The following is a 26,367-nucleotide window of genomic DNA, read 5'->3' as shown; positions in this document are numbered from 1 at the left end:
AGAAAGAGCAGACAGAATTTGCATTTGGCAGAGCGGAAGACACAGAATAGGGAAGTTTTATGCACTAGAAGATTTAAATCACACTAGGCAAGTAGAATCTCTATTTTCAGGATCCTAGAACAGAAAACACATGTAGGCACACACATTCTGAAACAAACCTAGTGTACTTTTTGAATAAAGGTCTACTTTATGAAAGCATGATGCTGTAATTAAATATAGATGTTAGCGCATAAAGAAATTTTCTCCTGCAAGGGGGAAATTAAATACATTAGGGTCACATTCAACATCTTCTGTTCCATCTATTAATGAATCAGTTATGCAAGGAAATTAAGATAGCACTAAGTTTGAAGTGGACATCAGGCAGCAACGTGACAGTTGGAACAGCAAAGGAACAGTACAAAAATCTCTGCAATCTAAAGGTCAGTTGTAAGATTTATACTGAAAGTAGCAGTCAATTGAACAAACAAGGAACAACTGCTTAGTTATCTATTCTTCAAAGAGGAGTCTGTTGTTTACAGCATATCACCAGGTGAACATAATTCAGTAACAGTATTCTTGTTGAGAAATGCTAATTCTCTATCTATCTCTATGTATAAATAAATATGGCCTGCAAAGTGAAAAAAACAACCTCTTTTATTTTCACCCAACACAAGTAAAGCCTAAGCGTGAAATTCAGGTTAATGGAATTCAAGAAAATAGTTATTAAAGTGCTCGGAGGATATCAGCGACCATCATCACAGGTTAGAAAATATAACATGTGAAAGAAGATATAAAGAACTAGATATGTTTAGAAACTAGAAATTACTTTAAGATGCTTAAAATGTTGTCACAGAGAAAATAGAAAGAATGACTTCTCTGTTGCCTTGGTGGGTAAGTCAAAAACAAACATGAACTTAAACTTCAGCGGGAAAGATTCACATTAGACATGAAAGATAAACTGCTGGGACTAGAGAAGTTCTAGAATAGCTTACACAGACTATTGCACAAAGTTTTTAATAATTAATACACAATATCCTTTGCAATCAAAATTTATGGGTAAGGGGATAGGAATAATCAGAGATAAACTCCAAAGGTTTCCAGAAGTCCTTCTTATGATTCTGTCTTTCTGATAGAAATTATAAGCTAAAATTATTTCTAGATTTCTAAGGTACAAATAAGTCTTTAAGAGTTTGAAGGCATTTGGAGTTTTAAGGTGAATAGTAGGGGCAGATACTGTGCAACTTCACAGTACTGCATGACAGAAAACATAGTCATTTTTGCTGCTATTGTTTCTCTTTAAAGTACATAATTTGCAGAAAAGTATTCATGTAGCTTGCACTGGCTAGATGCTAAATATTAGTAACAGATGCCATAAGTGGTATTAAACCAATTAAACATTGGTTTAATTTAGTTTTGGCATAGTCCATTTAGGATATTGTATTACAAGCAAGGGGATTCCCAGGAAAAGAGTTATGAAGGTAACCCCAATGCAATGTGGAAAATTTGAGAAGTATATTCATGTTTCATGTATGTTTCTCCCTTCCCTATAAGCAGTACAGATCTTAGTTCAGCTATGGAAACAAAAACTGAGTACTATCTCAGCTGGAGCATCAAAAGGAATTTTGACAGCAAAGCTGATTTTGGTCTATGGTGCATGTGACTCCTGTGACTGCACTAGGCCTGCACTGCTCCAGCATTTTATCAAGACTGCCCAGTAATGAGGCAGTCAGAACAGGGGAGGACTTTTCAATTCCAAGGCAGGTTTGCAAAGTATCACTTAAAAAACCAGAATATATTTTTACAGCATGGCATTTCAGAATGTGACATTTTATGACAGCAGAGCTTAGCAAACAGTTCATCTGGTCTTTCTGGTAACTCTCCATCTGAAGTCATAACCTTGCATATAATTCTATATTTGATTTTAGAGGAGTTATGTCACAATGGATTTTTATGATCTGTCTAGTTTATCACATTTATCACATGATATCTGAGACTTTAGGTAGAATGTAGCAGAAATATATTTTTTTCAAGTTAGCACCTTGAATGATTTCAGTGGAAATTTTGTGTGAGACTAAAATATAAATCCCCAAAAATGTTTCTAAAGGTTAGTGGAATATTACCTTGCATAAGACTTGAAGACTTTTATTAAAAATAAGTTGAGACCCATCCCTAGAACAATATTTATACTCAAATTTAAACATATGTTTGAATTAAGTGACAATAAAACATTTGTTTAAAAAGAGTGTGTTATGCTTTCCAAATAAGGGCCCTTTTCTGAACTAATAAAGCTTCTCTTTCCACTTGACTGTGCCTAATAGAAAAATATATATAAAGCTAAAGAATCTGTAGATGGGAGGAGTAAAAGAAGTATTTTTACTTTTTTTTTAGGTTTTAATAGTGCTTTAATTTCAATTGCAAAATTTAATAGCTGCAGGTAAGTGATAAACTACAGGAAAAACACTTTAAAATAAAGTCAAGGTAGCAGTAGCAATTGGGAACATAAAAATAACTTCATTCTAGTGTTAGCACTCTATTAACTAAACAGTTTAATAGCAATGCTAATGTTTCTGCTTCCAAGCTGTAGCATTATTAGTGATTTAGAGGCTTCTATCAGAATCCCAACCCAAATATTTTTCTCTTGTATTGTTCATTTTGTTGCCCTCATTTTCACATTCAACACTCTAAATGGAAACATTGCTTTTATTAGATTTTGTTTTGCAACAGGGCTGTGATAATAAATTTCTTGAATTGAAGTATGCTTTCAATTTCACTGCAAATTATTTCAATATTCCCAACAGCAATCAGGTAGCAGTTGTTTGGCTGCTGTGTAATAGACAGTTTCCAAAAGTCAGCCAAGCCTGACCTTCCTTAAGTAATGTTTTCATACAAACAATAGGTAGCTTTGTGGTCCTAGAGTGTATTGTTATCTAAATACAGCTTTATGACAGTAAACAGTTTTTCAACTGTGCCCTCACTTTTGAGAGTGATGAAGAGGCAGATTTCATTTTATTTTCTCATTAAACGTACAGAGATTTTAATGTAACTTTACGTTGATATATCAGATGAATACGTTGACAGATCAGATGAATGGTTTTGCCCTCTTGATTTTCAGTCTTCTGTTTTGACCTGGCTTTGTTTGCTTGGTTTTTTGGGGTTTTTTTTTGTTCAGTTTCCCTGTTTGACTGAACCCCTTTCTTCAGGTAGTAAGAAGAGAGCATAGGGTTTAAGTCACTAGATTGCTTTGGGGATTTTTATATTGACACGAGGTTATCTGGTCATGTAAGCTCAGTCACAAAACTCTCATCTCGTTCAGTGGTGGGCATTTGCTTTTCCTCCATTCACCCTGACATTGGTACCTATGTGCCAATGAGCAGAACAGCACCACTCAGTCCCTCAGGAATCAAGGTCTGGGAAAAGTTGAACAGACTGAGCATGAGAAGAGGTGAGCAGCTCTGTGAGCTCCTCTCCATTAGCATTGTGCTCAGGCAATGCTGAATAGACTCTATCCGCATTATTGACATTTATTTGGCCAGTTAGTCAGACAATCTTTGACATTTTAGCTTAGGTTAGCATTATATTTGAAGCTTTAAAATTTACACTGTTCTGCGCATTTTGTTCCTCTGAGGCAATAGGTGTTCCAGATCATAGTATTCATTTAAGGAAACTAACAAATCCCCAAAATAAAGAAGTAAGCTTAAAGTACAGCATTCTGATACACTAGGATTAAGTGTATTTCATTAGATTTTATATTTGTTGTCTTTGTCCATGATGTACTCAACCCTATTTAGCAGGTCAGCATTCATGCTAGAAAGACAAGGAGTGGTTGGGAGGCAAGGATATTATTAGGATAGATTTTATTTTGTTTTTTAAATAGTTGCCTCATTAAAAGCTCATTAAGAGGACAGTTTTACTGCCATACCCCTGAGAGTCATCAATTTCTTAATGAGTCCCTCCAAATGAAGAGCCAGATATGAATTTTTGTATGTTAACTTTTGCTAGTTTGACTGAAAAGAAATTGAAGATATAGAATCAAGCTGGAGATTTAGTTAGTTATACTGTTGCCTAGAACTAGAAGATGAGACCAAAGGTGGTGTTAACTTTGTAGTTTCTTGGGATATGCAAAAAAACAGTGTTGTTTGTCTGCTGTAGATCAAGAATCCTACAAACAGCCAAATGAAACTCTTTCCTCTTGTGCCAACTGACTGTAAAGTAACTGGGTTTGAGTGAGTGCTTGACTAATCTCATTGGAGGTGTTTGCTCTTTTTTTCCAGGATTTCTGAGATCTCCTTGGAAGTTGCTGAAGGCGGCCGTGTATCTGGGATGGCTCCTCAGGCTTACTTGATAGAGAAATGTGACTGCCCATTGGGTTACTCTGGTCTGTCCTGTGAGGTACAGTACTAACCTAACTCCCAGGAAAAGTCTTTGTACCTTCTCTGGTCCATTCATTGGCAAGGTGTGAATAGTAATTGAGCGTGAATTCATTTAACTGGCAGCAACTCCCTTAATTTAATTGCTTATTTTCTTTCGCAGGTATTTCTCTCACAGGGAATTTCAGCCCTTTTTTTTTTTTTTAATTGCTGTAGGCAAATATGCCACTGAAACCATGGCAATGTCTCAAATACTTAGAATACAGGAAAGTGAGCTTTACTGGGACAGCATTGCTGAGGCTGAATTGTGTGACTGATGCTAAGAGATCAAGCCTTTTTGAACAGATGAGGGTATAGTACTCTTGTAATTGTAAAATACTAACTTTCTGAACACCAGGAGAAAAGTGTTGGTCAACTAAGTGACCTGGGTGCTCCTTATTTATTTATGCACTATATTTATTTTTTACTTACAATTATACTTATTTTTTACTTACAATTTCATGCTGAAGATTGCATATTTCAAAAGTACTCAAGTGTTCTAGTGAATCAGCTGGCTTGTTTATGCTTTTGTAAAATTGATTTCATTATAGGTACCAGAGAAATTGTTTAAGATATAATCCACTGGCTGGAGAATGTAAGTTAATATTTTTGACTGTCTGTGCTCTTGATGATGAGACTGCCAATCTTTCTGTGTGCAGAATACCGTGTTTTCATTTTTATTCAGCACAAGCAATTCTGAATTCACTGTTTGCAATTGTTAGGTGGAGGTAGCAGGGAACAACATCTTGAGTATTTTGCAAATGCCTGAAACATCCTAAGTGGGATCTTGTAAGGGTTTCCCCCAAACTAGCAATGGGAGAAAAATTGAAGTTAATGAAGGGAAAGATACCTTGTTATCTGTGAGAACTCTGATCCCTTTGGATGTTATACATGATTGTGCTATGCAGCAAATAAGTCAACAAAAACAGTAAGTTCATGGGAAAGGTGTGCAAGAAGGTGAATGAAGTAATTTTCTTTGCACACTATTTCAATAAGAGAATACACCTGAACTTGTGTAAATACATGAGAAATTAATGGACTCTATTTGCTTAGAAGTACAGATTTTTTTAAATTACTGTAGCAAATTGGATTTTTGAAGAAAAATATATGACAACGTAATTAGAACTTTTTTTAATTCACACCCACCAGGGGCTCAATAAATATCTCAATTGCAACCTTCATACTTCATTCTTAATTGTGTGATCTTCACATGCTCATAACTTAGTTTATTTTTAGTTGGCTCAGTGAAGGTTATAGTGTGTTCTGTGAAGTTTAGCAGGAAAAAAAATTTATGATACCCTGGCATTTTTTAAGCAGGTGTTAACATGGTGTATGTGTCTGTGCCATGCTGTATCCATATAATAACATTGTAAAGACTATATGCACAGCAGTTTTTACTAGAAGTGACATTTATATCCCCCCCTTTTTCCCCCTTTTTTTTCCACATCTAGTTGTAGGCTGCAGAAGCAGTGGTAAGAATTCTCCTAATGGCTACTTCTGAAAAACTTCCCAACTGCCAATTAAAAATGTCGTCTGTTTTATCTTTTGTCTGTGTTTTATTTAATCTCAGAAATGCTTCGATCAAAATAGGTGGTAAGACTGTCAATGGCATGCCAGAAAAAAGCCCCAGTTTAGTTAATTTTGAGGATGTACCATGTATATATAATCTGATTCTGAAGTCATTCAGAACTTGCAAAGCTGTGTTTTGTACCTTGTTTGGACAAGTATACTTGTGGGGATAGAGAGGGAGGGGGAAAAAGGATATTTTAGTAAAGAAACAGAACTACTTTCATTTGAGATTATTTATCTAGGTTAGAATTCTTCACAAACCATGAAAGGGAAGATAGACTGTTTCTATGCTTCAGGGAACTTAATGTGGTCTAAGTCAAAATAGAAGGGGAAAAGCAGAAATGAGTTAAGATTAATTTCTTTGTGATTCTAAAGAAAATAATTGTGTTTATACTTTTTCCATAACTTCGACTCCTGGAGGTTTTAGCAATGATTATAAAACTGTCAGAGTGGTGATATATGAATAAATCTAGCATGTCAGCTAGTGCTTCATTAAAGAATCCTGCTTTTGGTCACAAACATTGCTTACTCCAGATTCTTCTGTTTTATTTTGCATCTATTATATTGCTGTGTGAAAAGTGTACCACTCCTTTCCAAAAAGCAGAAATTGTGGTCTCCAATAGGAAATGACCTCATCAGCCAGCTTTCACAGGCTCCTGGCACCACTAGGTGGTGGGATTTATACATGGGACAAGAAGGCACTTGCCTCTAATGGTTTCAACTGTCAAAATGTTCCTGTTTGTGTTTTTATGCTGCCATAGCCGTGTGCTTTCTGAGAGCTGTTAGGGCATCCAGAGAACTGTGTAATAAGCCTGAAATAAAGATCAAGTGTTTGATTTTGCATGTGTCAGCTTTGCTAGCAATTTTTGGGTTATTCCTGGAATTTTATTGCCAAGCTGCAGTAGAGGAAACTTAGTGATGGATGAACTTGGTTTGGGGCTGATAGATTCAAGACATGGAAAACCTTTAACATTTTGAATTCTGTACTTTTATGGTGTTTAAATTATATAGCTATAAATAATGCAGCCATGCTGCCATTTTCTTGTTTATTATTCGGCTTTTGCTTGTTATCCATCAGGTAGTGTGTAGGCAGATACTAGCTTGTCAAACCTGCAAAGCATAGCAGGGACGAAAGAAACAGGATCATCATGCTTGCTCTCCACAGTCCATGCAAAAAAATTATTTTGAAAACAAACTCTTGTCTTAAGTAATGAAAGGAATGACGCTTGATGCACAGTGAGAACAGAAAGGTGTTCTGCATCTGAATGAAAGATCTCTCAAGCTGTAGTATAAAAGCCTGATGCTAGTAGAGTGCTCCAGGGATTTTTCAGCCATGTTTCCAATTAGGGCTGGCTCTTGTTATCTGTAAAGTACTGTATATTGTTTGTAACACAGCTGGAAGCCTGTCAGATTCTTTTCACAACTTGTAAAAACTGGTGATTGGAAAGATGAGCTTGCAATGCTCCCCACACACAGTCCACTCTGTAATGATCTGTTTTCTTCTGCATCTTTTTTTTTATTGCAGTCATGCTCTCCAGGATTTTATAGGCTTCCATCTCCACCTGTGGGAAGGACACCTGCTCAGTCCTTAGGCACCTGTGCTGTATGTGAGTGCCATGGACACAGCACTATGTGTGACTCCAAAACATCAATTTGTCAGGTATTACACTTCTAAACCTTTTCCGGAAGTTAATGTAAAATTCCTAAGTTGTGCTACTAATCTAAAAAACTAGAAGACAATATTTTAATAGAATTTTGCCTAAATAGCTTAAGTGTCAAAGTTCAGGGAGAGTCATGAGAGCAAACTTTTTTTTCTGTTCTGATTCTCTAGAGTTCAGATTATGCAGTGCTTTTTCACCCCTGAAGTACTATTTGTGTAAAAAGAAAAGCTAGACACCTGCAAAACAAAGAAACAATGTGCCATGTGTCATACAATAAACATAATTCTGCTCTTAAAGGCAGTAATACACATGACCTGGTACAGTAAGACTGAATTTTAATTATTGCTCCTTCTCCAATGGCTGGAATAAAGGAGGGAAGAAAGGATAAATGGGATAAGAAATTCTGTAGGATACATCTGAGTAGCTACAGAGATGTATTCTTTCTCCTTTTAAGCCTGTATATTACTCAGCAGACATTTGATAGAAGCTTAAAGCAAGCATTCCCACTGAGAATCATATCAGGGAAGTTATGTATTGAAGTAGGTTTAAATCCCTAAGGCTAGGAGCAGAATGTTTTTTGCTTTCTTGTAATTATCAAATGCAGCTTTCATTCTGTCTCCTTCCTCGGCAGGATTGTCAGCACAATACTGCTGGTCACCACTGTGAGAGGTGTGCTCCGGGATTTTATGGCACTGTCCAAGGCTCTCCGGATGACTGTCGGCCTTGTGCTTGTCCCCTATCCATTCCTGGTAACAAGTAAGTCAGCAAACTCATGCCGCAGAATTGCCTTTCCAGCGAGCCAGAGCTTCCTTCTGGGCTCCCTGTGTCCTTTTTCAGATGGCTGGCTACAGGAGAATTGCCTCATGGAAGCTATAATAAAAACTTCTTATCTACTTTTGCAAATTGATCTTCCTTTAAAAGTCAGAAATTGCTCCCTTGTTAATTTGTGATGAATAAATTAATAAGTGCTAGAAAATACAGTACTCAAGATAATGAGTGTGTGTTATAAAGATAGTTTCATAAATGGAGGCAGAGCAGAACCCAAGTACAACGTACCCACAAGGGAGTTGCAAAAAGTCTTATATATTATGTTGGTATAAATATGTTACAGTGCCTTTCTTGCTCCACTATAGAATTTATTGATTTCTTATTTAATGTTATATGAGTTTTAGGCAATTTGTGAAAAATATAATAATTTAAAAGCATTATAGTTATTGCAGCATAAATTTTACCGGTTGCTTTATGCTAATGAGCATACGATGCTTCTGCATGTGTTCCCAACAGATGATATTTTAGCACTTGAGATTTGTTTGTTGTTTTGCTGAGAAGCTCTTAATGATATTTGGCATCATACTGTAGTAGTGCAATGAACAGCTTTGCGTTTCATGATTGTGCTTTTGAAAAGCTGGAAGTGTTCTCTGAAACCATTTTTCTGTGCTTTGTCTGGCCTTTAGGATGTTTTAGTGAGGATTTCAGTAAGTATAGATGAGAGTTTAGGGGGTTTCTTTTTACTTCCTTTTATCATTTTGTATTGGTCTTGGGTTTATTTTGAAGGAGGGAAGTCCTTTTTCAAATGTTATTAAATAAAGACATCATAGTCTTTAATCCACAGCATGAGTTTTTAAAAATACTTCCAAATCTCAGCTGTTTAAAGAAATATCCTTTATCTCAGAAGTTACAATGCATTATTAACTACAGGTTTTTCTGAGGTTTGCCCATTTCATGAGTCTTTTCTGTTACAGCTTGATTATGTGTTCTGTCTATTAGTATCAGAAAAGGACATTCAAGTTGCAAAGAACAAGATCAACCAAGCTTCTCAGTTTTGCAAATCAGCAAATATTGGAAAAAAATTGTATGTTACTAACTGGCAGTATGAAGGGCTGCAAATATTCCATCCTATCTTTTTCATGCGGCTTAGGAACCTTTGGTTGCCTAGAAATACATGTATCAGATCAGAAAATGAGTGGGGCTCTTCACCTGGTATTTATGGCACCATGCTACAAGAATTTAGACATATTCTCCACACTGTGCTTCCGAGATCGTTTCAGTATCTTATCTAAAACCTCACATAAACTCAGGAAGTGGATGTTGCTGAAGTGCTCTGCAAGTGAGAAATGTGTGGACTGTAGGTAGTATGTGTAACTCAGAATCATAGAATGGTTTGGGTTGAAAGAGACCTTAAAAATCATCTAACTCCAGCCCTCCTGCCATAGGCAGGGGCACCTTTCACTAGACCAGGTTTCTCAAAGCCCCCTCCAACCTGGCCATGAAGACTTCAAGGGATTGGGGCATCTGCCACTTCATTTGGCAGGCTGTTCCAGTGTCTCATCACCCTCTGAGCAAAGAATTTATTCCTAACATCTAATCTACCTTTCCCCTCTTTTAGTTTAAAACCATTCCCTGTTGTCTTATCTCCATCTTTTTTTAAAAAGCTCCCTTTAGGTGTCCTAGGTGCACACTCAAATTGCTGAGCTGCCTGAGGGAGAGCAAGCAATGTGCCTGAGCCTCATTTAGTCACATAGCCTGCATGGCTGTGGGTGTTGTCACAGCCTTTTGTGTCAGGCTCACATGGAAATGATCATGAGACTCTCTAGTTTCATACACCTTCGCAGGAGGTAAGAGAATAACACCTAGTGTGAATTTAATAAAAACACTTAATCATGAGATAGTCATCCAATTTCTTAGTGCTGTTGAGAAAGGAGTCAGTTCTGAGCATGTCCAGGAACAGAGCTGCTTGTGTTTTATGGAGCTTAACTCAGCTGTCTCTAGACATCATGGAAGGGATTTCTATTTCTGTTAGCCACAACCATCAACAACTTCAGTAGCTGTATAGTAAATACAGAGACCGACAACTGTACATCTCACTCATGTTAAACCTAAAGGAAAACACCGTTGGAGAAAGGGCAGGGAAGGAGATGTTTCAAATGTCTGTATAAATCTGTCTGTGCATGTCCATTTTCCAGTGCTGACAGAGGATGCCTGAACAATTGGTTTAGACTAAATGCCTGACTTTTTGATGGATAGAGTGGAATAGATTCATTCCATAAAGCCACAGTATTAGGTGGAAAATGAGATTATCAGCCATAGATTTATATCTTTTGCAGATCAGTTAAAGCTCTTCAGGATTCTATTAAGGAAAAAGTCTACCTGCAGCTATTTTATGGTAGTCAAGTAATCATAATCTACATGAAATACAGATGGCTAATGAGCTATCTCATTAGCTTGCCATGTCATGACTGATACGATAGTGTTTGTGAATTGTACAGTACTATTATTTTTATTTATGAAATTGTATAAAACTCCACTAAAGTTCTAAATACTGTGTTTATACTGCTGTACAATCAGCAGTCAGCTTCAAACATGATGAGCTGGTGAAAAAAAAAGAACAGAGAGAATGAATTTTTCCTAGTATGGATCTATTTTTATGGAGTTGAAAATGTGTTGGATAATGAGTTTGTGAGTAATAGATCAATTTGTTTACATTTTTTGCAAAGGCATAATTTTATATAGTCGTTCAAGCACTATTGATTTAATGCATTATGAGCAAGTTCGATGAGAATTCTGACTGTACTGTACCAAGAAGGAGCCCTGGGCTCACCACTAGCCACCTCTGTGCTTTTCAAGTTCTTCTTCCACAAAGAGCTGAAAGAGTTTCATGGTTTTACACCATCTTAATGTTTAGTTCTGTTCTTTTGCCTTACTCGCCCTTTTTGTTTGTTTTAATTCTGTGCAGGCACTTAATACAATAACATTTCAACTAAGTGCTACTTGCTTACACTATAGTCAGTAGTAAAGAGACATAGAAAAGATAATATAGGGTCTTCAATGATTAAAATAAGACCTCTCCCTGATCATGAAGGAGGTAATTTTTAGGGTTTTTTTTTTCTCTGTAGACTGGGCTTTTCTCATAACTCCTTGAGCAGATCATCTGGTGCTGCCTTTTTGGAAGATTCCACACAGCTATGACATTTGGTTCCTTTTCCCTCTTTATATCTTAACTTCAAGTAAACTCTTCCCACCTCATCTCATTTCATTCAAAATAAGATGAAATCAGACTGGAAAGGCTGAATGTTCATTAGCTCAGTTTCTAAATCTTTGGTTTCACATTCTTCCCAGTGCTCACTGTGAGTGACAGCACCATTCAATCACAGAAGCCTACAGCTTGGACATTGCTCACTCCATCCCCTTGGACACAGCCCTTAGAGCCCTTGGCCAAACTGTGCAAGTGTCATAGCAAGGCATTTGCAAAAATTGCAATAAAAAGGAGAGATCTCTCACAGGTTTTTATAAACAGATAAGAAGATGCTGCCATTTACATTAAGAGTGGAACTTCTGGGACCCTTCTGCACTGCTGACCAAAGTAAAATGATGCAAGAGAGTAGAAAAAAAAATCTTTACTTACTTTTGTTTTAGTTTTAGCCCTACTTGTGTTGCTGAAGGACCTAGTGACTACCGGTGTACTGCCTGCCCACCTGGATATGAAGGCCAGTACTGCCAAAGGTAGGATGAATGGAAAAAGCAGAAGGAGGGATAATGAAAGGAGGAAAAGGCATGAAGGAGATAAATGTTTTTTCAATATTACAAGCATGTATTTACTGCTGTTTAAATACATGCCTTTGGATAATTTATTTCTCCTTTATATGCTGTTAAAACTCAGCCAACATAGACAATTTTTATATACACCACTGTAAATTGATAATCAATGTTATTTATATCACAGATATTGTCCTAGTCTGACTTTTTGATGTGTGAGGGTTTTTTTTCCTCCAGGGCTCAGAAGTTAAAAAAAAATATCTAAAATTAGATGCCATGCTAATAGTGTATCTTGATGTCACTCATACCCTTTGTTTTAGTGACTGTGGTGCTCTCATGGGCATTGGCTGTGCAACAGTTACATATAAACATTTTAATGCCGAATAGTGAATTAACTACCTAAACAGCCTCTGTTGTCCCATCCATCAAAACCACTGAGGAATTAAGATGATCAAAATTGGCAAATGTCTACCAGGAGATTTCATGCCTGACACAAAACACAAGTGGCTAGGTCTATAGGCCACACAATGATAGTGGAGGGGTTTTTTTTTTGTTGTTGTAGTTTAATAGAAATTTAATTGAAAATTGTTAAGGATGTGGAATCAATTTTGCATACCTCCTCCATCCAGACTGTTCTGTGTCCTGATTAGAAGTAGCTTTGTTGGACAGTTTGCAATATTTCTCTCTTGATCATGAAGCAACAAAGATTTTTTTTAATGGTTCATGGATGTTCGTGTAAATTATGTTTAAAATACTGCCAAGTATTCTTTGTGCACCGCATCTCAGTTGGACAAATCTTATTTTGTGTTTGCAATGTCTAGATGTTCTTCTGGCTACACAGGAAACCCACAAATTCCAGGAGGGTCCTGCCAGGCATGTGAGTGTGATCCATATGGTTCTGTGCCTGTCCCCTGTGACCCTGTCACTGGGCAGTGCACTTGCAAGCCTGGATTCACGGGGTGGAAGTGTGCTGGCTGTGAGCATCGGCATGCGCGTCACGGCACGATATGCATTTGTACGTATACTAATGGGGTTTTGGATAGCTTCTGATTGTGTTTGTCGTATTTCAGAAATTCAAACCTGCATGTGTAATAGTGAGTTGTATGGCTTTCCTTGAAAATAATTGCCATGTTTCTTATTACTTTGGCATCTGGTCTGATTTTTTTTTTTTTTTCACAAGCCTTGAGGTGTCAGGAAAAACTCAATAATTTCTAATATTATCACTGAAAATTTACAAAAAATACCTTTGAAGGAATTCTTTTTGGAGTCTGTAATTTTGCCAAAGGTTGTTGCTACTGTTGTGACAATATTTTCTCTTGGTGAATTTTTTAGTGTTGTCCTAAATGTTTAACCACCAATTGCAATGCTCTATTCCATGAGGCACACACAAAATTTTTGCTAAGGTTTACTTGATCATGTTGATTCAACAACCATCCAATGAAATTTAACAGATGTAAGGAATGACAGTACACTTGATCCAGCAAAGAACTTTTTTGTTAAAAATAGAGAACTAATAGCCTAAAACATCAATTTATATTTTACAGTACTGGTATCTTTGTCCTACCCTCAATTTTGATACATACCAAGTGATTATCTTGTATTTCTGTTTGGATTTTTTTTTTTCATTATATTGGATAGTGCCTGTTTTAGGCCGACAGTCTCATATCACATAATGCTGCATGCTTATCTCTTGTAAAAAAAAAAAAATGTTGCAAAATCTTTCTAGAACTCTTGGTCAACCCTGACTGCAGTAAGGCATTTTCCTCTTCCCCATCTCCCCCAGGATGTAGAGGGACTAACCTTATTGTGATTATTTTTTTTTCCTTCAATGCCATGATTGTTAAATTTAAAGTAAAATACTGTTAAATTTAAAGTAAAATTCCAGTAAGTCCACAGTATATAATATTTATTAACCTTTGTGTATTTGAAAATATTGGCGAGGTGCAGTGAACTGGTTTAAATGTTTTATCTTTAATTTGAGCTTTTCCATTGAGAGTGGGCTGTTTGTGTGAGGGACATCAAGAACAATAGGTACCATCTACTTTTTTTTGTTCATTTCTTTTGTACCTCAATACACAGAGGTGCACACCTCTCTAATATTAAAACAAATTGCAAACATTTTAAAAGCGAAGTTAAAAAAATAAAGAAGTGCTTAAAATGTCTGAAGGCATCATACAATACAAGAATGGAATGCATGGCTTTTTGGAGTGCTTAAAGAGGAGATACTAGGCACATAGAGTCAGGAACTACACAATGCAAAACATTTTTTCACTCAACCTAATGGCTGTGATCAGTTCTCAGACAGTCACCAGGACGTAGCAGATCTAAGCTTCTAAGTAAGTCCATTGAAATAAGTGCTTTTGCATCAGTCCTGATTCCCAGGTAGAGATTATAGATTACTGGGAATATAGATATAACTGCTTCTATTTCTTTACTATTAACAACATGGCATTGATTCATCAATTAAAAGCGTAGTGTACTTAAGAGAAATAAATTTCTAATGTCCTGCAGTGTGACTTAGTTTAGGACTTAATTCTGAACTTACTACCTTAAGCTCTGTTTTGAACATCAAAACAATTGCAACTAGAGTAAGTAGTCCCTTTGCTGAAATAACTACTGTTTGAGTTCCATTTTGTGGTCTATGTGTCAAGGAGAATTGTAATTGCAAGTTCATAAGTGTTGCAGCTACAAAATTTTAAAATAAGGACTGTGTTCTACAGAGTGCCATCTGCATGAAAATTACTTCATTTTTCAATATCCTGAATAGCTCTTACATTATTGCCAGTATTATCCTATTTTTCCAATCATAGGCATGATTTAGTATGTTTTTTCATTAGTCTTTTACCTTATCAGTATTCTGAAAAGTCTTTTGGGTATCCAGGATTACAGAGTTTCATTGTACAAAACAGCCTAAGTGCAAGTTATCATTTATAATGGTTTTCCAATTTGTTAATCAGGCTATTTCATTGTGTGGATAATAACGTTAAAAATCCTATTTGTGAATGGAAAAAGCTGTTTGCAGGCAAATGATATTTTCCACCTTTTTGCTTTGAAAGATGTTATTTGCTATAATCTCTGATTTAACTGCAACATATTTAAATGCATGTTGAAATATACCTATCTTTAGTGACATTTTTACTTTAACTAAGTAATCAGTTTTCACCATAAAAACAGTTCTTCACATATGCATATGGACATTTCATTTGACCACTAGAAGTGGGGAATCAAATGCAAAGATTTCTTTTCTTTAGTCATAAAGATAAGAACCACCTATAGGAGCAGATGGGATGTACTTTAAATCTCCCTATCTCAGGAAATAGTTTTTTACTGTTGATACCACATCAATAATAATCATATCAAAAATTGTAAAATCTGCAGTTTAATATTTCAGTAGACATTTTATGTGCCTATTAGGTCTTACTGTATGATCTTCCTCTTGTTTAAAGATTCCTCGACACCCATATTACTCCAAACTTTCCTTTGCTAATGCAGTACAATACCCCTGACATGGTAGAAAATAAACCTGATCAATAAGTTTTGTAGCCTGTGGTGGACACAGGTCTGTGGCAAAGAGAGTGTGGCAAGCCTAGATTTTGTGTGAATTTGCCCATGGTAAACCGTGTCTGCCATGTCACAGGCTTCAGAGTGCAGCAGTTGGTAGGGATTCATTGTGTGCTAATGTGCTTTGATAGTCCTTGCCCTGTCAAAGAACCGTTAGAAACACCTTTGGGGCAACCTTGAAGTTTTCCTTGCTTCCTTGCTATCAGAATACTGATATTCTGTTCCAATCCGAGTTTAATGCAGCTGAGAATTCGGTTCTGTAGACAATGTATTTTTTTGCTTTCATATATCAATCAGTTGCAAAATATTCAGTAAATTCCCTTCTGACCAGCGTCAGTTGTACCAAAACCTTAAAAGTAAAAAAAAAAATGGTACTCTTAATGCACAGAAAATAAATTCATGTCAAGAGCAGAATCCTGTTTGCATTTGCTAGTTAAAATGAGCTGAATGCAGGTACCTACTTTTGCTCATTTGTGGTTCCATTTCAACTACTGCAATTGCATTGTACCAGTCAGAAGTGTGGAGAACCCCTAGTTGGGTGGTAAAGTGGTCTAACCTAAAGAAAATGCATTCAAATACAGTCACTCATGTTTGAAAAAGTATGTGTAAGTAGTATAAGACATAATGATTAAGCTGTTCTGTTAGTATGGTATAGTTAATGTTAAAGAAAGTGAAATTTTATTTTGAATAATTAAAAAAGAATAACCGTTTAAATAATGAATTTTTGGCAAATTCCATAAAAGATCACCACACAGTATGACCTGAGAAACAAAATAATGTGTATTTATATCAGATCAGAGAGGTATTTTAGCCAAAATATTGTGACACATTCTTCTTTAACTATCACATTTAGAATTTAATATAACCCTTATCATAAGTATTCTAAAGATTTTTTAAGTGAAGATTTTCAGTGAAAAGGTGAGGAGGGGGAAAGCAAAGAAGCATGTTCACTAAAGTGATCTATTTCTGATCTAGCTGAAAATCTGTTTTACTGGGTTTTTGCTGTTTTTTTTCATAATGTGTCATTTTTCAATTGCTTAGTGCATGTCACTGTTCAGAGCTGTGTTATACCAGTTGTAATTTAGAGATCTACAGGTAAAATAGAATATATATTCATTTTGAAAGCTTTTGCCTAAAGGGGAAGATTTCACTTACAGATAAATAACAATGATTATCTGTTAGTTAACAATGATTGTCTGTTAATTATAGGTGCATGTCACAGACAGAATTCCATTCCCATTATATTATATTCTTAGAACTATTTTGTTTCCTCTAGGATGGCATCAGAGAATGAAAAATTATATCCAAAAAGTAGATTTTTCTCTTAATAAGTAATACAAGAGTATGGTCTACCACACATTATAAAAATTGCTAATGGCTAGTGGCTGGAATATTTCCCCTGCTAAAATAACCACCAAGGCTGTCCTATACAGATATTCATAATACTCTGCTGATGAATACTTTCTTACAATTTTTGGACTCAAGCAATTAACTTTGTAGGTTCACTTTCCCTTCTCTTTTGCAAAAGTCAGTACCCAAACAATAAATAGTGGTGGTTGGAAACTAATTTCAATAATGCTGCCAGCATCCTTGTATACTGTCAAGTATGAGAAAAGTTCTCCCAAATCTTCTCTCAGATTTTGAATCAAGCCTGCAGCAATCATACATTTTCTTAGAAATAGTAATCCTCTAGTGTGTTTTTTGTTATACCTTGTGACATTGCACTTCACTTCAGTTGTAGATTTTGTAGTGCATAAAATGAAGAAGCCTAGATGGCAGTGTTATGGGAACAGTGACTCAGCTCACTGCTGTGCCATATTTATGGGACAAAATGATCCTGGTGAGAACTTCAAGGCTTTATTGTTGTGTGGCTCTGTATATTATATGGCAAGTCAGAACTCACATTCTGAATGCTTTCAGGGTATCTGTCATAACTGCAATGGAGATTTCAAAAAAAAGGTCTTCAATGTTTTGAGCTGTGTTGCAACACAAACTACAAAACCCTTCCTTGGATGTGCGCTCCTGTCACAAATGTTCCTTGGGGTCAAGCAAAAGCCTAAATGTAGAGCAGTTGATGTGACTGAACACGAAGTAGTCATGGTACAGGGAGATCAAGCAGATATTTCATTGTTAGTTTTTTCATAATTCAGTCTTGTTGGGTGAAAAAAAGAAAAAAGATCGTCAGCCTTGCTGCAGTCAAAAAGCTTTCATTTTTATGTATTTAAATATTCAGTATTGGTAGAAGAAGAAAATTATATAATGAGATTCCTTTAATAACAGATCTTGGGCATTTAAGCATTTGCACTCAAGACTGATGCTTCAATGAGAGGGATTTTTTTTTCCCAGCTGTCAATCTCTTCTTCATCACAGCCCTACACCAAGAACAAGAGAGCTCCCAGCCACTGGTCCTAGCAGAATCAAGGTTTTCCCTTTAAAACAGTGAGGAGCTCCATGATCTCAGCCATTCCAAATTCAGAACTAGGCAGAGATGCTGTCGCTGTCAGAGGTAGATCGTGTAGAATCTGTGAAATGAAGCCTCTCCCAGCTCTTACACAGTGCTTAATTCAGCAGGAGCTGGGAAACTTTGCAGAGTGAGCTGAAAAGAAAGATCCTGTGTGTAACACTACATCTATGAAGCCTTGGACTATCTTCAGTGTTCTGAGTTTTGCTGTGTGTCTGTGTGCCTCAGCTGTAAGAATTAAATTTACATCTCTGTTGGGCAACTGCTTCTCAGGCTGCATGGGCTCAATTAGGCCATCCCTGCTTGGCCTAGAAGCTGATAAGCTATCACTTGTTCTCCGTTTTGTGAGAAAATGAGCTCCTGTTGAGTTTAGATCCATGCTCCTGTCTTTCACCCAACTCAAGCAATCTTTAACCTCAACTAGAACTGGTATGTATCAGAACCAGCAGATGAGGATTTCTAGATAATAAAAATCAGGAATATACCCAAGTAGGTGTTTTAGACCCTGATTTGTTTATGAATTTTCCTGTATCTTGGAGACATATGGATCATGTAAGCTACCTGAAACCAGCAGCAGTGGCAAGGAAGATAAAGCTTTCAGCTTTCTTCTGGGGTTCTGTTTTGGAAGGCACAGGAAAGCTATTTTATTATTTGGTGTGAGACTAGTGCCAAAATGGAAAAAATTAGGTAATAGCCAACAGATTAATGAGCTAACAGTAGTTCAACACTTTGTTTGAAACAACAGGAAGCTGATACTGAAGAGTCACTGACTATCATAGGATGCCACCTCCCAACAGAGATTGAATGGTTGCCCTTAGACCAAAAATATCCTAGTCATAACAGTCTTCTGAATCTTCACAGAAATGAATGTATTAAAGCAAAATTCTGTCAGATAATCACTCAACTGGAGGAGCACATTGTGACTCAGGTGTGTTTCTCACATTATGTTTCTTCATAAGATAGAATAAACTTAAAAGAATTTCTTTTAGCATGCATACTTTGGGCATGTTTCTCACAAGAGGTAAGTCAAAATCCTTAGAGACTTAGTGTGCATGGAAAAGTGTGGTGAAAATGGAAAATGCAGTAATTTGCATTAATTGCTTGTTGAACTACTGTAATATTGATTGCATGATTTGCCTCTGACATGCTTGCACTGCTATAATGATCTGAATTTGGTGCTGTATTTGTTAATATTAGACACAAATTTATCCTGACAGCTTTATAGATAGACACAGAAGTATTTAGTCTTGCAAAATATAATCACGTTCTTGAAATATTTCCCATAGCTACAGTATATTACAGACTGCGTACTGGAGTAGCTTAGTCCTGTCTCATCTGCTCAGCTGTGGTCTCACTTGATGCAGTTCCTCTTTTCAACCTGAGTATTTTGCAAGAGGTGTTAATTTATACTGAATGCTCCCTTATTGATTGCCCACTCACTGAGAATACTTCATCTCTTCATGGGCTGTTCATTTTTTTCTTATTGGTGTGAATTGAGTTTGAGCACATAACAAATTTTTAGCAGTTTATTACCAACCACTAGGAAAATTTTGAAGGTGAATAGATTTCACTTGTTTCATAAGTGAAATAATATATGAAAAAAAAAAAAAACACCACAGCAAAAAACTGAACTATAAAGGCCAACTCTTTTCAGGTTCAAGATCACTTATTTGCATCCTGCAAAATGATTATAGGTCTCCTTACCTTCTTGATCAGCTACAGAGCAGGTGTTTGTTATATAAAACATTATTTGCTGTAAAATCTGCTTTTCCTGGAATTCTCTCAGGCTTCTAAAGGCAAGCACACAGATGGCAAGAACAGGGATGATAATAAGTTGGGGGGAGGTAAAATTTCATGTAGGAGCATAAATCAGAATGTATCATGCCTACAGTTATTGAATGCAGTTCCAGTGCAGTTCAGTTTATGTAACAAACTGAAATAGGAGGAAGTCGTCTGCAAATGGAAGCAATGAAAATGCCAAAGTCTTAAAATAACAGTAGTACCTAGCCTTCTGTACCCACTTCTTACTACGCTAATCCAGCATCTACCTTGTCTCCTTTTCAGTCACCACTTGAGTTTCATGATGTATTGAAATAGTTTACTTTTTTTTCCTCTGTATTTGACTCTACTCTTTGTCTTTGGTATATTGAACAGTCAACAGAATAATAACCATATTTAGGTAATTATGAAAATTTAATGAACAGAAAAGATTTAATCTACATGAAAAACAGATTTCAGGAAAAAAAGAAGTAATTCTCCTTTGAAAATCCTTCTCTTTTCTACAAAAACATACACTTTGCTTAGTGCAGTTTTAAACTGCCTTGCTTTGCTGAAATAAATAATTACACGCTTGTAAAACATTAGGTAGAACTCTCCATGTCTCTTAACATCACCAGTGAATTCATTGTTTCACAGTTTTCTTCATCTCTTGAGATGTTTGGGTTTGCTAGCTCTTTATGCAGAGAAACAGAAAGGTATTCCCACAACTCTGTTCTAAAGGATGAAGAATTCTCCTGTCTGCTGCATAAATGATACAAGATGAGAATTTCTTGTGATAGTTAATCGAAAGCAAGGGGGGAGGAAATGCAAACTTTTTTGATATATGCAGCACACAACAATATTTTTCATCCTGAAGGATATTTGCAAGAAAAGAATCATATGCGGAAAGCCTATAAGCTGGTTAGTGAAAAGAAGTAGAAACAAGCATTTTTTAAAAGAACATCAGGATTTTTACCTGGATGATTTCAGCTATCTGCATTACAGGTTTAGTATGCTTGGCCATGCTGTTATATGGAGATTTTTTAGGTTTTTTTTCTTGCATTCAAATCCATAGGTGTACTATCTTTCTTACAGAGCTCCTTAGATTCTCCAAATTGCCCATATGCTTTTCTCAAACTTCATCCCAATTACCTGTATAATTTAATATTTTATATTGGCTAGTCCACAGTGGACAACATTAATTTTTTTCCTCTTTTTGTGAGGTAATCCTATCAATTTTGATCTTTGTGTTTTATGTTAAACTGTCCGTTACTAAATCCTAAGCAATAATGTCTTTCCTACTCGCTAGTTGTTGTTTCCATTTTTCTCACCCTTCACATTTGGGGGTAGAATGTATGAAATTAGTGTTACCTCCCACAGAGTTGCATGTGTGCCATACAATATCTAAATCAAATGTCTTAAATGTTTAGCAGCTTTGTTGTTCTTCCCCCAGCTTGTGATGATGAATGCACAGGACTCCTTCTCAATGACCTGGATCGGCTAAACCAGATGATCCTGAGTGTTAACCTTAGTGGTCCACTGCCTGCTCCATATAAAATGTTACATGGTTTTGAGAACACGACACAGGAATTAAAGGTACGTTGGCAGTATTCACATACATAAATAACAGAGCTTCAGTACAACTATATTTGATTCTGTTCAACCTCACAGCTGTGAGTACGTTCAGGGAAGAAGAAAAATTCAAGATTTAATTATTTCAGGCTTGCTTTGGTTGATAAATAAGTATTACAGTTATTTATTTTTACTTACTTTAATAAATAAATCTTGCAACAGTAATCTCTGAACATATGTGCAAGAAGTTACACTTCAGGCATAGAAAAGCAATGTTGCATACAAATAAAATAGCTTTCATGCTGATGGTCTATAAAATGGTTATATATTTCACATATTGTATGTTCCCTACCATACTTACAAGTTATGCAAAGTTGTCAAGATTCCTGAAAAAAGCCTGTTGGATGAATGTGACATGAATCAGTGACAAAAGGGATTGCATATTGTAATGAAATGCTTGATACTTCTTCTCTTCAATATTTGGAAGCATCAGCATTCATCATGTACTGATTTTTCACTCTACCATCTCTTTCCCAACAGCATTTGCTTTCACCTCAGAGAGCACCAGAGAGATTTCTTCAGCTAGCACGAGAAAATTTGGATACTTTGGTGACAGAAATGGATGAACTACTGACAAGAGTATGTCTGTGATCACATTGAGGTCTATGGGTTTGGTTGAGGCTGCATAATGACAGAAATCTTGTGAATATGCAGTAACATGAATGAATAGATGAATTATAAGATGCTTCTCAGTCTCAGTGTCTAAAGTGACAGGAAGTCCTCTAAAAATCTCGTTTTGTGGGCCAATATATTGACATATATTTTCTGCAAAACTTCCTAATGAGGTAAGAAAGCTTTTTCACTTCCATACAGATGACCCAAGAATGATCTTATCTAGAAAAGATGACACTAAAGAGGTGTGTGATTTTAGTTAAATATATGTCTTCTAGATTTCATTTATGAGCATAGTTAGCAACTTCTGGATTTCAATAGATGTGCTGTGTACTCTTTTTATTACAAAAGTTTTATTTCAAAATAGACCACCTTTTAGTCAGTAAAGACAATGTCTAAGAAAATAATATAAATTCTGCCACCTAGTGGAGAAAAAATAGGGAAATGAACCAGCCTCAGTATAAATAAAGCTGTCCAAAGTACGTTGATATGAAGAACTACCAAAAGTCATGCTTGTGAGTTGGAAGAACCAAATAAGAAAGATGTGAAGTACTGTACTGATCAATATACACTGCAGAGAATCACATAAACTCCAGGCAATTTTAGCATCATGTCTCTAAATTGTACATGGCTTAAGGAACTAAAATTCTCAGAGAAACTGTTTTCTTTTTGTGGTTTTTGTGCAATTTTGAAATGGGTAGTGGGTAAGAAAGCATATGAAGTGCGTTTGCATATGTAGGCACCCACATGTGCATGCATACACCAGTGTCTGTCTGTACGTACTGACATTGTGAGAAAGCTTGCTTTTCCACTTGTTTGATCTTTTCTTTTTCTGCAAGAAGCAACTGCGGTAGTTTTAAGTCTAGCTGGAATTTTAACCCATGTAAGCTCTACAAGCAGGGGAGATTATATTTGTTCTATTAAAACTTCTCAATCTTAGGCTAAGACAGGTTTTTTTTTCCTCTTGTAAAGTTGCTCTTTTTAATATCCTTTTTCAATTTCCCCCATAGAGATGACCTAAACAACTCTTGGAAGGAAAAACATATCAAAAGTGTGATCTTAGGGGAGTTATTATGGTGGCCACATCACCACTCACTCCCTTTTTGAAGTTCTTCATCATTGTGGTGGCTAAGTAGCCTTATGAGTTCCAGTTATCCTTACAGAGTGGCTTGGAGCAGTTTGGGGTGGGGGTTTTTTTTGTGTTTTTTGGGGGGTTTTTGTTTTTTTTTTTTTTTTAATTTAGGGACTGGAAACTGGTGGCAGGTCTTACCTTTCTCCTTCTGTATTTGTAAATAAGAATAGTGTTCCAAAAAGAAACATGAGTCCTGATGTTGTGTGTTCAAGGCTCATTTCCAAATGAATATACAGCTGATAACTACATAAGGCTGGCACATGGAGTACAGAGTACCACCATAGATACCAAAGTTTTTCCCTGCATCTGATTTGCAGGCTTACTATATTTTCAACGTGAAACCGGTACTGATGAAGAAAAAAAGCTGGTGAGGATTGGTGAGGAATCTATTTCCATGAAAAAAAAATCTGATAATTTTAAGATAAAATATGGAAGACAATAGTATTTAGTCACTACAAAACTTACGGGGATTTTGCTTCCCTGTGGTCTCTTTTCAACCAATGATCTCTTACTTCAGTGTAACACTCCTTTCTCTTCTTTTACATTATTCTGTGCTTCATTTACTTTGCCATATAGAAGATCCTCATGTCTTTCTTGCAGTAATTATGTTCACATCTTTGCATGCACATTCCCACACCTACCACCAGAGGAAGGTCTGATATCTTCAGTTCCTTTCAGTTCACTGTGTTTCATCAAAACCCCTACTTCCCTTCTAATTAGGTACCTTCAGAGTGTTCAAGAAAGACAGGGATCAGAATCACTCATCTTGATTTAAATGTTTCTTTTGTCTTTGTTAACTTTTGCCTTTCTCCCAAAGTACTGAATTTCTCTAACTCAAAAATTTCTGGTAGTAGCAGAAGCAACTTAGTTTGCAATAGCTGGGAACATTTGGGGAGAGAGCCACGAACCTCCATCTGTATATGTCTGTGTTTACACCTCCTTCTGTGGTCTGCAGTTCACTAGCTGGAGAAATTCCTGTAGGACACCCTCCAGATGCTATCTAGAGTTCTATAAGGCTTGATTAAGTCCTCTAAACAAAGACTAAATAAACATGGAAACAAAACCAAAACAAAAAAAGTGTGCATAGTTGCTAATACTTGCTTATAGTTTAAATTGCTAGGTGGGTACTCCAGACTGGACCAAAGCCTTTCATAGAACCTCCACCACTAAGTATAAGCTGTGGACATCACCAAAGCATGCTCATCACCGAAGCATCTGATCTCAGATACTTTCTTTACTGATTCCTGTGGTAGAGATCTCCTTTATGCCAAAAAGTTTTATTTGTGTCCAAATAACTTCTTCAAGATTCCAAGCACTTGTTCTGTGCCCAGTCTGCTTCACCCTTATTGCTCCCACAGCAAGAGTTTGTTGGGCCTGTTTAAACTATTCAAAGATGCTGAAAACTGACCATGTAGAAATGGTGATCTTTAGTAAATTGGATATGTAGAAAATTACTAGGACCTTATTAACAAATGAAAATATTTAATTAGCCATGGAATGGCCAGCTACAGTATGAAGGATACAGTTCAAATCTGTATGCAGAATTAATGGCCAGCTACAGTATGAAAGATACAGTTCAAGTCTGTATACAGAATTAAAGCTAGACTAGATAGTGAAGCAAAAGCCTATTTTTCAGCAAAAGAAATTCTGTCAAAATACAAAAGGCCTTCAGTGGACCTGAATGGAATTTAAGTACTAAAGAGAGTTGTCACTGAAAGGAAATTTAAATTGTTCAATGACAGATTAATTTTCATAAAAATGTGGTGCATGCTATTTAGTCATAAATAGAGAGGTTAAAGTGGCCAACTTGAATTAGCATGAATGTGGAAAAAGTAATCAAAACTAAGAAATGAATATGTAAGTTATAAAACACCATTTGTAGCAAAGGACTAGAAATATTATAGAATATAATAAAACTGATTGTGACTATTCCAAACAAATAAAACTCAAAGAATAAAAGGCTGCTTGTGGAGGGTTTGACAATAAATAAGGTATTCTCAGTTACATGAAGAATTAAACAGCATCAGAAATGCCAAGCAGAGTTCAAGCAGTGGTCCATCAAGACCATTTGGAATTTTTGCCTTTTTTTCTATCCCAATTGCCTCTTACAGCTCCCTGTAGTAATATTTTAGTTCTGTATCCAGGCATGTAAAAAGGGTTTGTAAATCTTAGAGGAAGGAACCAATAATATGATTAAAGCTGTGTAAGTGTGAAAAGACATGTTCTACTAATAGAGGGATGGAATAGAACAAACTCCCCCCAGTCTGTATGGGTCTTAATTCTTCCTGTATATTTCTATTTACCTGAACCCTTTTCATATAAATTACTTTCAGTGTAAATTACTTTCAGTGTAACTATTCTGAAGTAGCCCAAAATTGTAAGTGGAGTGATAATGCCAGGGATTTCATTTCTGAAACCCATATGTAAAGTTCCTTGAGGGTTGCCATCTAGAAGCTAATCAGGCAAAAATAAATGGGTTTAAGTACTACTATTTCTCTGACTGTTACTGAAGAGTGTGGGGGTTTTTGTAAGGGAGAAACAATTTGTGCAGTTCAAGTCAGGGGAAACCTAAGCTTATTTTGAATTATTGACCTTCTAGCCATTTCACAGAGACTGGGAAATTCATAATGCCCCATTTCAAGATTTTTTGGGGAATGTAATCCCTAAAGAAAAAAGCTAGGGGTTTATTTGTTTTATTTGTTGGGTTTTTTTTTTTTTTGGATTTTTGTGTTTTGGGTTTCTTTTGCTTTGCAGTACAGCTCAACAAGCTTTGTGACTTGAAATGTTTAGCTTCTTTTTAATAAAAAAGGGTCCATTTTGTGAGTAGGGATCTCAAGAGCTAAGTAGAATGTCCTAAGATGATTCCTTTCCTCGGTATGTTTTTCAGGTCTGCAGCAGATGTCTCTCTTTCTGCTGCTGCTGTGATTCAGTGCAATTATAAAACAGTTAGTGACAGGAAGCTTAAATTTTACTGAGCACCCCAATATGTTATAAATTAACAACTTTAAGCATTAGAGCTGAATAAAACTACTCTTTATTTTTCTCTCTCTTTCTTGGTCAAAT

At 36.1% G+C, this 26,367-nt stretch overlaps 1 protein-coding gene across 1 annotated transcript in view; it reads left to right on the top strand.

Moving 5' to 3' along the window:
* LAMA2 (laminin subunit alpha 2) overlaps positions 1–26,367 on the top strand; it is a 336,606-nt gene that overhangs the window by 233,203 nt on the left and 77,036 nt on the right. Inside the window, exons 28-34 of the mRNA XM_053937517.1 lie at positions 4,251–4,368; positions 7,480–7,614; positions 8,247–8,371; positions 12,029–12,115; positions 12,970–13,163; positions 21,382–21,524; positions 22,041–22,139. Coding sequence (XP_053793492.1) covers positions 4,251–4,368; positions 7,480–7,614; positions 8,247–8,371; positions 12,029–12,115; positions 12,970–13,163; positions 21,382–21,524; positions 22,041–22,139 — 901 coding nt within the window. The remainder of the gene's footprint in view (positions 1–4,250; positions 4,369–7,479; positions 7,615–8,246; positions 8,372–12,028; positions 12,116–12,969; positions 13,164–21,381; positions 21,525–22,040; positions 22,140–26,367) is intronic.

Source organism: Vidua chalybeata, chromosome 3, assembly GCF_026979565.1.
Source record: "Vidua chalybeata isolate OUT-0048 chromosome 3, bVidCha1 merged haplotype, whole genome shotgun sequence".
In the NCBI taxonomy this organism is placed as follows: Eukaryota; Metazoa; Chordata; class Aves; order Passeriformes; family Viduidae; genus Vidua; species Vidua chalybeata.
The sequence above is the reverse complement of the archived record's forward strand: the minus strand, read 5'-3'. Positions and strand labels throughout refer to the sequence as shown.